This window comes from Anoplopoma fimbria, chromosome 22 (assembly GCF_027596085.1).
Source record: "Anoplopoma fimbria isolate UVic2021 breed Golden Eagle Sablefish chromosome 22, Afim_UVic_2022, whole genome shotgun sequence".
Taxonomy (NCBI): Eukaryota; Metazoa; Chordata; class Actinopteri; order Perciformes; family Anoplopomatidae; genus Anoplopoma; species Anoplopoma fimbria.
The window spans coordinates 6,427,271-6,441,786 of NC_072470.1; the positions used below are offsets into that span (position 1 = coordinate 6,427,271).

General features: G+C 43.6%; 1 protein-coding gene across 5 annotated transcripts in view; it reads right to left on the bottom strand.

Moving 5' to 3' along the window:
- mcf2la (mcf.2 cell line derived transforming sequence-like a) overlaps positions 1 to 14,516 on the bottom strand; it is a 40,628-nt gene that overhangs the window by 9,009 nt on the left and 17,103 nt on the right. For all 5 annotated transcript variants that reach the window (XM_054623601.1, XM_054623602.1, XM_054623603.1 and 2 more), the window contains 11 exons: positions 11,117 to 11,200; positions 9,605 to 9,719; positions 7,372 to 7,462; positions 2,018 to 2,125; positions 1,805 to 1,921; positions 1,538 to 1,687; positions 1,298 to 1,422; positions 1,098 to 1,212; positions 880 to 999; positions 317 to 508; positions 15 to 206 (listed from right to left, as the gene is read on the bottom strand). In XM_054623601.1, the coding sequence (XP_054479576.1) occupies positions 15 to 206; positions 317 to 508; positions 880 to 999; positions 1,098 to 1,212; positions 1,298 to 1,422; positions 1,538 to 1,687; positions 1,805 to 1,921; positions 2,018 to 2,125; positions 7,372 to 7,462; positions 9,605 to 9,719; positions 11,117 to 11,200 (1,409 nt within the window). The remainder of the gene's footprint in view (positions 1 to 14; positions 207 to 316; positions 509 to 879; positions 1,000 to 1,097; positions 1,213 to 1,297; positions 1,423 to 1,537; positions 1,688 to 1,804; positions 1,922 to 2,017; positions 2,126 to 7,371; positions 7,463 to 9,604; positions 9,720 to 11,116; positions 11,201 to 14,516) is intronic.

Sequence of the window (14,516 nt, forward strand, 5' to 3'; positions counted from 1 at the left end):
CACTTTCTACTGACCCTGAGCTCAGTTGTGAGCACCGCCTCATACTGGCAGCAGATGGCACTGCGGTCGGCGATGGAGTGTAGCAGCGCCGTGTCCAGGTATCGCTCGAGTTCTTGCAGAGCTGCTTCAGCTCCATCCTGAGACTGACAGCGGTCCACTGGCTGGCTGGCCAACAGGAAGATGCCCTCCTCACACCACCGTGAAGCCTAGGATGGAAAAAGTTCCTTCTTCTGTTACTTAACTCCCCAAAAATGACAACACAAAGGATTATCTTTCTTCATCTCCCATGCACGCACAATCTGACCCACTCTCCTACCTTCTCCAGAGCGTGGTGGAGCTCCATCGCCCTCAGCAGGAGGCTCTTCTTGGTCCTCAGAGTGGAGCTGATCTCCTCGCACACTGCCCTCAGCTCAATGCACTTGGGCCTGATGGAGTCCTCTGCGTAGTGGGAATTTTCTATCAGCATGTCACCTTCACAGGCCAGCAACAGGGCGCGGTCCAGTGAGTCCTGTTGAAACACATATCAGAACATACTTGAGGATACATGGAGAATACCGGGGCTGTCAGCTAACAGCAGCGAACACATCGTCAATCAATCGCTGACATAAAACAATGTGTTCTCGTCCTCCGTCTCTGTCCTCTCCGTCTAAGTAGAGTGGAGCGTTCATTACTTAATGCTGGATGGTCAGACAACCTCTTTCGGTCTAAAGAACCCATATCAGCATTTTCACATTGTGAAGCTTGTGCAGTGAGTGGGGGATGGGAAAGGGCATCACATTGATTATATCATCAGCCACATGGCCGCAAGGATGCATCAAAGGTGAAAGTGTTGAGCATGTGTTGCATGATGAATCAGGACAGTGTGTGCGTGGGTCTTACACAGGCTTTGTCCTCCTGGCCGCTGAGCTCTCGGAGGACGTGCTCGGCGTGGGCGGGGCTTATGCTGACCTCAGAGAAACCAGACAGCCGCTCTGATGTCACATCAAGCTGGGCGCGCACCTACAAACACACACATTTTGTTTGAGGGTGTTGAGTTATGTGCACACATATTGCCAGATTAAGCTGTCCAAAACAACACTTCCCAGAATTCAACTCACTTCACGGAAGTGCTGCTCAAAATGTCGGAGCTGGAGACACTGCTCCAGCTTGGTGCGGTGACGCTCCCAGAAATCGTCAAACGCTGTCTCTGTTTCGTCCAGCTGACCAAGGAGTCTGAGAGGAAAGGAGGGAGGATTAATTCATGAGTTCATAGACAACTTCCTCATATATTTATGTTTGCATTCATCCCTTCCTCTACCTCTCTACAGTAGCTAAGTTTTCAAGTTCATCGTTGGCCATGCTGTATTCAGGGTCCATCTGTAGAGGCTCGTTTATACACTCCAACAGGCGTCCCCCTTGAGACAAAGCCACCTGCAGGTCCTCCTGGAAATCAAACAAATCATTTTCTTCAACACTCTTGTGGCCAATACGCCTGCCTTGTAACTGCCCTATAATGGTTGGTTAACATGCGTGGAAAAGACAGAAAGGCATATCTGACCTTCATTGTATCCTTTTTCTGAGTGTGTGTGTGCAGCAGGTTGGTGGTGGCCTCGGCATCGTTGGGTAACTCCGTCTCTGCGAGCTCGGTGCCAAAGGCCTGCAGGGTCTGAGCCGTGGTCTTCACCATGAGGGCGAACGCTTCGATTGCCTGCGGAGGCAGACGTTCAGGTCGCACAAGATTAGTGAAACCGGCTTTTTTTCTGACATCGAACACAAAATAATAATACTTCAAAACGAAACAGAAAAAAAGCATGTGTGTACATACAGTGCGGTGTGAGATCCAGCTTTCATGGCGGTATTCCTGCGTTCCTCCCAGCTCTGTGGTCAGTTGTCCTGGGTCGATATAGGCATGGAGCTCAGTCACCGAACTCAGCATCACCACCTGATCATATGAAGTTTTATTTGGTAAAAGATAATCCTGCATAACTTACAATGCATAAAGAAGGAAAGACAGACACATGCAATGTACAAGTCACACCTTCATTTTGAACTCATTCCTGTTGAACAGGAAGTCTGACAGAGTCCTCTGGAGCAAAGTAGTGGGACGCAACACCAGAACCAAGTGTAAGTTCCCTGGAAATGAACCCTGGGAGAGAAAAACAACAGGTAGTTAAGGTTTAAGTTTAAGTTATCAGGTAGTATGTTTGTCTATCAATTTAAGAGGAAATCAGGAGTAGAAAAGTATGTAAGGATAAAGATGAATGACGTATCACATGCATCAATTCACATTTTGATATTCAGGCCTTCACTTTTTGTGAGGTGGAAAGAAAAATAGTCACAGATGCCATATTTGATTTGATTAAAACAACAACTAAAAAGCACTGTTTTAATATAGCTGCTTTCTTCACTTTCATACATTATTTTTTGTCACATTTTAAGTTCAGTACTACTGGAGAGCTATGAAGCTAGACCCTGTATAACAGCTGTCCCTCTGCTGCAATCCTGAACCATGAACAGTTTTGTTTTCCAGGATTTAATATCCACTAAATCTCCTACACTGCTTCACAGTTGCTCCCTTGTTACACCTCCTCATCTAGGAAGCGGTGACTGCAAGGTAAATTAGTCCTGTGGCTTTGGGGAGTAACCACAGCTCTCTGTCTCCACCTCGGCACTAACAGGTTAAAAGCGTAGAATTGCCTTTACACAGACAACAGCCCAAGAGGCCACTCAGCTGAAAGGCTATATTGGTTATGGCTTCCTCTAAAACCCTGGGTGGATTGCTCCACCCTGTTAGGCATCATAAATCGATGTAGGGTGACATGCTCACACACACACACACACACACACACACAAACATACAGGGCCAGAGGCAAGCTGAGAGATGTGTGACAAGCTCATTAAATTGTCAGCGTTGGCATAAATAAAGCAGAAAAAAAGAGTGGGAATATTGTACTAAACATTGAGAATATTCAAGACGTGTGAAGTTGGATCACATCCCGATCAAACATGATTCCTGCTTCTTCCTGGCTTTTCTAGTCAATGACATTTTAGTAGCAGAGGTGTGTACTGAGCTGCTAATGCAAACAACCAAATGACTAAAACCTAGCAGAATAGCAATGGAAATGCTTTGGTTTTTGAAATATTTAAACAATTCATAGGGATGCATAACAACAAAATGGTGCCACCCACTGCCTGCATCCATCGTCGTTGATATTCATCAGAATCACAGAGAACATCCCATAAAACCAGACACAAGCTTTGACAGAATCAGTAAAAAAAAATATAAATACTTTACAGGGCTTAAATTTAGTCTGCATGTAGGTCTGGGCTCACACAGAGGCGCACATACATCATAGTCATGAAATGCCTGCACGGCGTTGCCATGGAAACCACTCTCCTTGGGAAAAACGCATGGAGCGAGATGGAGAATGCATTACGGAATGCAAGAGAGAGAGAGTGATGATACAGAGAGAGACATTGTGTGTGTGTGTGTGTGTGTGTGTGTGTGTGTGTGTGTGTGTGTGTGTGTGTGTGTGTGTGTGTGTGTGTGTGTGTGAGAGAGAGAGAGAGAGAGAGAGAGAGAGAGAGAGAGAGAGTAACTGATGTCTGTGTGTTTGAGCAAGTCTTTTAAAAGTCACTCTGCTGCTCCACTCATTTACTTTTGGCTCACACACACACACACACACACACACACACACACACTCTCCGCCTGCTGTGATGCTGATGAAAGAGAGCCAGGTTGGAAAATTCAACGCTCGTTCTACATAGCTTCCTCTCTAATTTCCACCGAAACCGGGCAGCGTATTTTGAGTAGCACCAGCAGGCGGTAAACTGCAGGAAAGATGCAACTAAAAAAGCATAATAACTGTTATTCAGGACGTTAATTAGACAAAAATATACAAGCAGATTCATGTTCTACCGGTACCACACCAGACAAAACACAGCAAGCAATACATATGTAATTGGAACCCATTAAATTCAATAAACCCTGAGAGGTCGCGGTTTAATTTGTGGCTCTGCATTAACATGATAATACACAATCTGCTGGGTGCATCCCCCCCGACAGATGAACACAGACATGCTAATGTGCATACACATTCCCTGGACACACACTTCCACGACAAAGCGGTGCACACTTCTCACAGATAAAAAACCGCACATAAATAAATGATTAGGATTAGAATATCATTTTCTGTTGACCGGGGTGATTTATATTCTTATGGGGAGGAAAACCACTCCAGTCATGTCCTCTAATGACATCCACATTGTTCTCCTGGGGGTTATATATAACCCCCCCCTCCTCTGTCTGCATCTCTGCTTTTGGCCATGAAAAATGTCCACGTTATGACAAAGAGATTGACAGAAGATGCGGTCCGGTAACTGCCTTTTTAGCTGGATGGTTATAAATGTAACAAATGCAGGCCTCTTCTTTGCACCAGCTGATGGAGCTGCCTGTTTCTTCACCCCGCAGCAATGTTCCTGTATGCTTCAATGACTGCATATCCTTCTTCCTAAATCACAGAGACAGGCTGCAGCGAAAATGTCCCATGTTCATTTGACTGCAGAAGCATGTGGATTCATCGTGTTTGCCCTAATTTCATTCTGCTATTTGGATGGTGGATCAACAACAAGCAACTGTTGCCTATTTTATGGTGACGATGAACTAGAGGTCAAAGTTCATCCTCAGTTGAATTTACCACTGTGGCACATTACTGTGTACACTAAAAACTGCTGTTCAGATAAATAACATGGCAGCGTGAAAGCATCATGTGCTGTACACTAATCTCTGGCTTCACATGACAATACTGCCCACTCCTCTTTTCTTTTTTTTTTCATTCCGGCGGGAGAACCGGCAAATGGCAACGGGCGACCTTGAGCGGCCTTGATGAGCACAGCGTCTCACGGGAAGACGAACGACCTTCATCCTCCAGTAAGACTGTGTGTCATTGGCTAGTGGACAAAGTAGGCGTTGACCAAGAGGGACATCCACCGTAGGGGATTGAACTGAGGGGAACATGTGAGACACCTGCTCCTCACGCCTTCAGGTTCATTTATAACGCTTGCTGCTTCCATCACGCACTCCTCAGGACACAATTCTGCTCCTCATACATGAAACATGCAACTGAATTAAAGCTGAAACACCTGGTGTATCTTTTTAAATAAGACGTATGTTTAAGGATCTAAGGATTGACTAAATAAGGACCTGATTTTGCTGATAAAAAGTCTAGATTTAAAAAGCCTTTGTCCCCTGAATGTGCTGATTACAATGCCGAATCTGTGCATCTCCTATATCCAAAATATCAGAGTGATTTGTTTGCATATTTCATTCAATACATCATTCCACCTTGTTCTCTCTTTTTTTGTGTCATCTGAGTGCAACATTTCTGTCTGAGTTCCCTAAAATATAACAGGTGCATCTTCTTATCATCAATAAATCACTGTCAACAAAAGGCACCGCCAACAAGAATAGCAGCCTCTAACTACAGCTAAAAATAATAATACAGGGTTCCCAGTTGTTTTGAGTGTTACTTTTCAAAGCGCTGTGTGGGAAGGGAAGTATGAGATGACTCCAAGGAGCAAAGAGCGGTAGAAACACAAACGTAGAGCACAAAAGGCTGGATGAAAAAAACAAAACATGCCACTCTTGACAGATTTTATCTTAGATATTTTTTTTTTATGTCCCTAGTTTTTTTGTCATCAAAGACAGAACTTAAGTTGTATGCTGATTAAACAATAGAGATATAACAAGTTAAATAATGAGCTTTACAGGTGCTGGTAGGTGGATTATGTTACCTTTGAAGAGTGTTTCCAGTTATAATGCTAAGCTATGTTGTCACAATAGTGGTATTAATCATCCCATCCAACTGTTGGCAATAAAATAAAATAAAGAGCATTTCCCAGAAATCTTGGAAATAATATTTTACAACACTGACAAAATGGACACATCTCGTCAGTCACCAGCCATCGATGAAAACATAAAATTATATTTCATAATAGTGCTCAGAATTTATATAAATTTCTCCTTAACATTCATACTATGCTAATAAATATGCAAGGGTTTCCATGTATTTTGGTTTGTTCCTCATTATTCCACACGGATTAAAACAGAGAGACACCTACTAATTGGCTCCCTGCTATCAGAGCAACACACAGTCCATCAGCGTCGCTTTCAAGGACATGGACTGGGCCAAATGACTGGACTAAGACAATAGAACTGGAATGGTCCGTTGTGATTGGTGTGGGGGGGGGGGGGGGGTGTCTGATTGTGCAGATGTTTTGTGTGTCCTGGTTAAACTGACTTGGTGGAGTAATTGTAAAGCAAGGGGCTTCATAGTGTCTTATTGTCACAGTGGGGATAGTTTCTAAGAAATACCAGGGGAAGGACTATTAGATTTGATTATAATCAGTGTCTAATTAGCATATATTAGCATATTCCTGCATATTCTCAACATGCTAAGCGGTGTAATGCAGGATGAGCATCTTAACAACAGATGTGTAGGGTGTGGTGAAGGTTGGTCCTCATGTTGGTTAATCATTATTCACAGATTGGACTGTATGGAGGACAATCCATGAAGCTGACAAGGCACAAAGGGAGCTAACGAGGCAGTGATAGTGTCTGCAAACTTCACCCTTACCACTCACTTCTTTCAGATAAATCTATTTTCTTTCCTACCTTTTTTTATTTTTTCATTATCCGTTAATTTTTCTGGACATGATTCTCTTTCCTCTCTACATTTTTGCCCTTTCTCATCTCATCATCCCCCATTTTCTCTTCCCTTACATCCTGTTCTCTTTCACTTGTGTGGTGCCTCTTCGATTTATCATCTCAGAGAGGAGAGAGAGTTTGACCCTGTCCAAGAAGAAATGGAATAGTCGGCTAATATGTCGCACAGTTTGGACCTTTTATGTCTAACAGGACGTTGTCTCATCGCACACACACACACACGCACACACTGTGTTCACATGTTGCGTAAACCCAACACCCACTCCGGCATAATACGCTATTTTTAACTCTCCTCCTGTTTCATTTCAACATCCAGAAGGGAAAAACAACACAGTCGCCTAATTGCCATCATGCTCTCTCTATACACAGCGAATGAATCAAAACTCACACACACAATGTAAAGTTTGTACAAGCTAGCAAACACACAACACCAAAACATCCATTACTTTAAGTGGTGACAAACCAAATTATACACACACACAGCTGACACCAGCAACTACAGACCACAGATCTGTGTTTAAACAAGCATTACCACGCGTAGAGTCAATGCACACGGTCCAAAACAGCCATTTGTAGGCTTCAGAGGTACAACATCAGCAAATGATGCACCCAAACATACTGATCCCATGCATTCACACACATACACACAAACACACACAGGGTCTTACAGCGATGCGGAGCAGGGTAGCCCTGACGGCGGCCCATCGGTCCAGTCGTCTGTCGATGACCAGGATGAAACCCAATCCTGATGCTGCAACGCTGCATGGGAGAAGAACACATTGTTATCACCACGGAAACCACTTTTCTATATGTGTTTGTATATACCACAGGTCCAAATCAGGATTAAGGAATAGATTCATGTACCACTAATTCAGATTTCTTCCTAATCACAGAAAACATACCTTAAATTTTCAACCTACAAATAAGTTGCAAATGTTTAAAAATGTATCCCCATATTTCGCCAACTACTACGATATTCCTGCACAGCAATTCCCATTTCAAGAAAGTGCAACCTGCAAGCATTATTTATATGACATCAGGCCAGGTCACTGTAACTGACACATAATCGCATATATAAAAATGATATAAAAATGATATAAAAATGATATAAAAATGACAGGACCTCGGTGGTCTTCACAACAGGAGAGAATATTATTTTGGGATTAAAAAGCAATGCTGGGAGAGGTTAAAACCTTTGTAACAACCGCCTGTGTGTCCGTGGTAATCATCTGTCATCAGTGATGATTATTAGAGACCTTTGTGATTACCATGGCAACCTTGGCTCTGCGTTAATATGCGTGTGAAGATCTTCATTCCATTTCATTCATTCCACAGGCAGCACCATATGTAGCAACCTCATTAAAGCTAATGTGTGTGTGTCAGTGTGCCGTTTGTGTGAATGCAGTATTTCCGGCTAAGGTCCATGCTGGACATCCTAACGATTAAAGCACAACACACACACACACACACACACACACACACACACACACACACACACACACACACACACACACACACACACACACACACACACACACACACACACACACACACACACACACACACACACACACAGTGGGGCCAACATAAAAATACTGCTGAGTTGGTCCATCTGGGCGTCATTATTAGCCAATTTTCATCATCACTCACAGAGACATTAAGAAAACATTACACTACCCAGTGAACGCTGCGACATCAAACCCTCAATCCATCCCTACAGGAAAAAAATATTACAACCACTTGAATGAACCCGGCTGAAAATCTGCAGTAGATCTTTGCTATTCCAAGAGAAAAAAAAAACACCAAAAATCCTTAATATTCCTTTGTTAGCATCCAGCAATAATCCATTCCCCCTTAAATGTTCCTTATTCCACTGTTGTCAGTGTTCAATTCCTGCATCCACAATAATCTGTTTGCAGCTCGTGGATAGAAAGAGGTGACCGTTCACATCCTTAAAGAGCATCTCCCTCCTCCTTCCCCTTCTCCCTCCTCCTTCCCCTTCTCCCTTTGCTCCTCCACCACCTGCCTCCCACCCTCGGCCAATTAGAACCGAGCCCTGCATCTTGCTGTTCTCCCACAGCCAATCAGGGTGCAGAGTGCAGCCGATTGGCAGCTTGGTGCAAATAGCTTGTGGGGAGAAAGGGAGGGGACTCAGAGAGAGGGGGGGGAGATATGAAAGGTGATGAGCCATAAAAAAAAAAAAAAAAAAAAAAAACTGAGGCCGCCATGACACACACACACACACACACACACACACACACACACACACACACACACACACACACACACACACACACACACACACACACGCACACATTACCATTTTTATATAGATGCATACATCTCGATCCTTTCTCCTCCCCTTAATTATGTGTGTGTACGCATGAGTATGCAGCGCTCAGCAATAAAGGAGTGGTGAAAGAAAGGGAGGGGAGGTGAGAGGGAGGAGAGGATAAAGGAGGGGAGGAGGAGGACGGACAGAGGGAAGGAAGGAGGTGTGTATGATGAATTAATTAATTTCAATTCAATAAGCAAAACAAATTGTGTTAAAGCCACATCTAAAACCCTGCTGACGGGATGGGGATTATGGTGGTGTCTTATTTTGAAAAATTCTAGTGCAGTGGCTTTAGTGGCATTTAATAAATATATATTTTTTGTTTCCTTTCATTCTCAAAATATATTTTTGTGCAATCCTACATTCTCTGTATAATTTATTTATTTATGTCTTTTGTGCAGCAGCTTTCTTTGGAGCAGGCCTTTGGTATCGCGCTGCTGACATCTGCTGGCCCCACGTGGTATCGCACCTTCACAAATTGGCCAGATCCCCTTCACAGTTTGTTTGTTGTCAAACCAAAAGAAGCTGTGGAGAAGATGGTGTGAGTGCGGGTGTGTGCCGCTAACCTGGGGATGCTGCTGAGGTAGCTGAGGACATTTCGGACCTCGTCCTCCTCCAGCTCATGGAAATCTGGGAATTCTGGGAAGACGATGATGGGGTTGCCGTCCATCCCGCGGCCCCCTGGTGACACAGAGGTCAGGGAGACTCATTATTAAAATACATGTTACATGATTTTAAATCCATTTTCCAAAAATCACTTCTGACCGAGGTACAAAAGTGCCTCACACACACACACACACACACACACACACACACACACACACACACACACACACACACACACACACACACACACACACACACACACACACACACACACACACACACACACACACACACACACACGTACACTCCGCCTTCTCTTTCATTGTTGGGTCAGGTTGCAAAGCAGATCATCTTGATGATGAATTATTTAGATGCCGTCACTCGGCAGGCATTATCGTCATGGGAACCTTACACTGGGACCGAAGTGTGAGTTTCTGTGTGCACATGTTTTGTATGCGAGCAGTTGTTAGGATTGTAAAGATTGAAATAAAATGTCAAACTTTAAACCATTTGGTGCTTTTAATGAGAACTTTACTTTCCATGACAGGTCTTCTTTGGGAGAACTAGTTCAAGTACAGAAATTTTGCAGTTGTCTTACAATTATTTTTATATAAATCACAAGAAAAATAAACGGCACAAAAGCACAGCAACTTAAAAGCAGCATAGAGGACAGGGCCTTTAATACACCTACGTTAAGTACAGACTTTAAAATAACACACACACACACACACACAGACACACACACACACACACACACACACACACACACACACACACACACACACACACACACACACACACAGAATAATCTTTCGAGTGATGCCACTTTAAAATCTGCAGACTGTGTAGAAGTGGAGTTATTTCTTGAACCTGGATAACAAATCTGTGTTACATGTGCTGAGACATAGACTGTGGACTGCAAGCTTTCAATAGCTCTACCCGATCGAAGGAGAGAAAATCTGGTAAATGAAAGCAACAGGGGTGAAGTCAGAGTTTATAAAAAAGACAAATAGTGGAGGTCTGTTGCGTTATTTTAATAACCCTAATTTGCTATATTTGTAAAATAAATCCCCCTTTAATTTATTTGAATGTGAATTTGCAAAAACAACCCAATTCTCCAATCTAATCTGCTCTAATCCACGCTATCTATCTGGGGTTACTAGTTCATCCTGAACTTTACTTCACTGTGAATCTAACACAATAATTCAACAGTAATGCATCGATTCATTCAATTGCATTTGTTAAGCCTATTCAAAATGTTGGGTCTGCTAGAGCTGCAGTTAATTAGTTCAATTTGCTTTAATGAGCATCTCTCACAGTCTAATTATAACGAAGCCCGATTTTACAATAACAAGAGAATGGTGTGTGTGTGTGTGCGTGTGTGTGTGTGTGTGTGTGTGTGTGTGTGTGTGTGTGTGTGTGTGTGTGTGTGTGTGTGTGTAACTGTCAGAAGAAACAGAAATCAAACCAACCTGGCAGGATGGCAAACTGTTTCTGGAGTTCAGAGCCGATTTCTGCTGCACACAGAGGACCATCCTCCCTCTGCAGGATGCCATCTGAGGAAAAAGACGGACACACGGAGAGATTAGATGACTCAAAACACATCCTAATTATTATCGCCCTGTAGAACTGGCGGACGAAGTCATCAGCTCTTTGCAATTAAGAACAGCTGAGTGCATTAGGCTTAGGTTGGCTGCTTGTTACGAACGTTAAAAATGGGATCAGATCACAAAGATGAAGAAGTTAAAATGAGGCTGTGGGAAGGACGTTCAACCACGTTCAGATATGGAGCCAATAGTTCAGTGTGACCCATCTTTATAGCCAACAGCTGAAGTGTATTTGAAGTGTATATATAAACTTGTTGGCTAGCGATTGGTGTCAAACTATGTAACAATGGCTGCCGTGGTAACCTTTTCTAACCTTGTTGTTGCATAGACATTTTATATATGTATAGGCACTTCAGATGGAACTAAAGGAAGAGGCCAGGAAATGCGAAGAAAGGAGGAAGGAGGAGAGTGAAAGAACAACTTCCAAAGAGGAGAAAGGGAAGGAGAGGGGAGAAAGCAGGGTAAGATTTCCTCCTCTCTCGGGCCAAGCTGGATTACAGTAATCTCATTTAGCCCTCCGAGACATGTAGACACAGAAAAATACAGAGATAAAATGACACTCTCCACCACCCATTAGGCTGCCATGTGTGACCCGTGTATGCCAAAACACAAGGGAGGGAATTGTGTACAATCATGTGTGTGCATCTGTGAATGAAAACTGTGATGTTTCTGTCATGTCAGTGTGTGTGTGTGTGTGTGTGTGTGTGTGTGTGTGTGTGTGTGTGTGTGTGTGTGAGAAGCAGCATCACTGTGAAGTCCATGTGTGTGTTTGGCAGTATGGACAAAGGCTGGCGCTGAGAGCGGTGTGAGGGGAGTGTTTGCAAGGTTTCCAAGCAGTATGGTAGGTCTGGCAGCGAGAGGCATCAATTACCATCTAAGCGCAAAACGAGCAAACTGTTCATGTTTTCGAAGCAGAGCCAGCCGACAGAACTGCTTTCGTATTGATAGTTCGCTGGGCTTCAATGTGCAGGATGATGCGTGTGCAGAAACTGATACCAGAAGTCTGTTTTCATAGTACAAACAACTAGCATCCTGCATCATAAATGTAGTCTTTTAACAGGCATCGGAAGCAGAAAACTGCACATTCGGATGTCACTTCTTTAGTTGAGCTGTGACCTGAGGACACTTGTTTTTCTGCAGACGCTCCATATGATGAAGAAACCCCGTCAGATTAAGAGCTTAGATCCTCAGTAATGCTACATGCAGTGTGTCAGCGCACCGTTGGCTAGACGGTGACTCACACCGCATGCTGCAGGTCTCCTGTGAAGTCCACGCTTAGCACAGGACAGCGTGATTAGAGCTGTTTACGACTAAACACAGCAACGAAAAACACATGTAGTCGTGGTCAGGCAGGAATCTATTACACTGGAGGTGCACAACACTGGCTGGCTCACACACACACACACACACACACACTCACACACTCACACACATAGAGTTATAATGCCAGTAAAGCACTGGGCATGGCTCCTGATATCAAGGGATTACACTAAGATGACAGAACCATGACTCAGGAATCATCCGGTGACATAAATCATACTTTTTCTACCATCTCTTGAGTAATAACAGTATAGGAGAGAGGCAGCAAGGACAGAAGAAGAAGGAAGGAAAGGAAGGAAGACATTAGTAAAGGGTTTATAGAAAGAGTTATATAATAAGGCAGAAAAGGGGAGTAGAAAAGCAAGACAGAAGGAGGGAAATAGTTAAAGAAGAGTCTAAAAGAGCAGGATACAGTTTAGAGAGATGGTAAAGCAGGTCCACTTTAATAGAGTGTAACAGACCACAGAGCTTCCACCAAAGTCGACCAGCCTGTAATTTACCCCAAAACAACAACTCTGCCATAATTAGCAGAAACCAGAAAGGAGGAAGGGAGGATGTGCTTTAAAAATGTGAGTAGCTCTATAAAAAAAAACAACACAATGGGTAAAGCTTGAGAGGGCCACGGTTGTCTTTTTAGAAACGCTCCGATGTTCAGACTGTGTGTGAGCGAGTCGCATGTCAGGGTGTGTGTTTCAGTGCGTCGTCGGGCCAGCTGTCAGTTCACTGTGGCGGCCAGTAAGCTCGGGTTAAGACCCAAACTCTGGAGCACGGCCAGGCATGTGCAGCGCTCTCTGACTCCACTGTATCTGTATCTAGTGTGTGTGTGTGTGTGTGTGTGTGTGTGTGTGTGTGTGTGTGTGTGTGTGTGTGTGTGTGTGTGTGTCTTTGACAACGATCACAATGTGGAGGATGGCCGTACAAAACTTTTTCTCACGATGTAAAAAATGTAGGCGATAGGAATCACGGTGTCTAAGTCTGTATCAAAAGAACTGTCTGACCCAGGAGTCACTCAGCTGTGACCATCACCGTGGCAACCTTTAATTGCAGGTGGGAACACACAGCTGATTGAGATTTGCTAATTAGGCCCCTTTTTCCACTTTTCAAACCCTTCATACTACACATTAAAACCTACAGCTAAGTTTAGCGTCAGCTTTTCCGCAATTATCTTTCTGAATATTGCAAAAACAATTGTAAATATCCAATAAACAACAATTTCATGAAGTTGAAACGATCAACGCAGTCCTGCTGGGGTGAATGGAGAGCATATATCAGACATTCAGGCGTCGGGCTGCTTTTCACTGGTGCTGAGACCCTAAAACTCCCCGCTTTGTCCTCAGAGGAATGAATGAAATTAAACTATAGCGGCCAGGGCTGCAAGTGAACCCCTTTACCCTACAAACAACACACACACACACACACACACTCACACTCTCACACACACACACACACACACAGTGGAAGTGGGGCAATGCAGCCAAACACAAATAGTGATTATGGGGGGCCTAGAAAGAATGTCCCTCCGCCTCCTTGTACCCTTCCCCCAAGCCCTGACACCCCCTTCACTATTTCATTCATCCTTTTTTTCAGGGGCTTAACTGAGGGGCAAACTGATACATAACCCAACTATCTGTCCATTAAAACAAGAAATGAAAGCTTTCAGCTCTATTTTATCAGTGTCACTTCAGCTCTATCTTCATATTCAACAATTAAAGTTACTTTTCAAGTCGAAGACGCTCTTAAAGATACAACAGATGTCGTAATAACGTGTCAACTTATATTTATATTTACAGGATTTTAATATGGGGCAAACTCAACAACAAGTAAAAGCCAACTGAATCACACTGATTCTTGAGTGTCTCCAGTGGAAAGCCTGTTTGTGCGTGTCTGCATGTGTGAGAGAGGATTTAGAGGTGAAAAGATAGTGAAGAGGAGGAGGAGGAGGAGG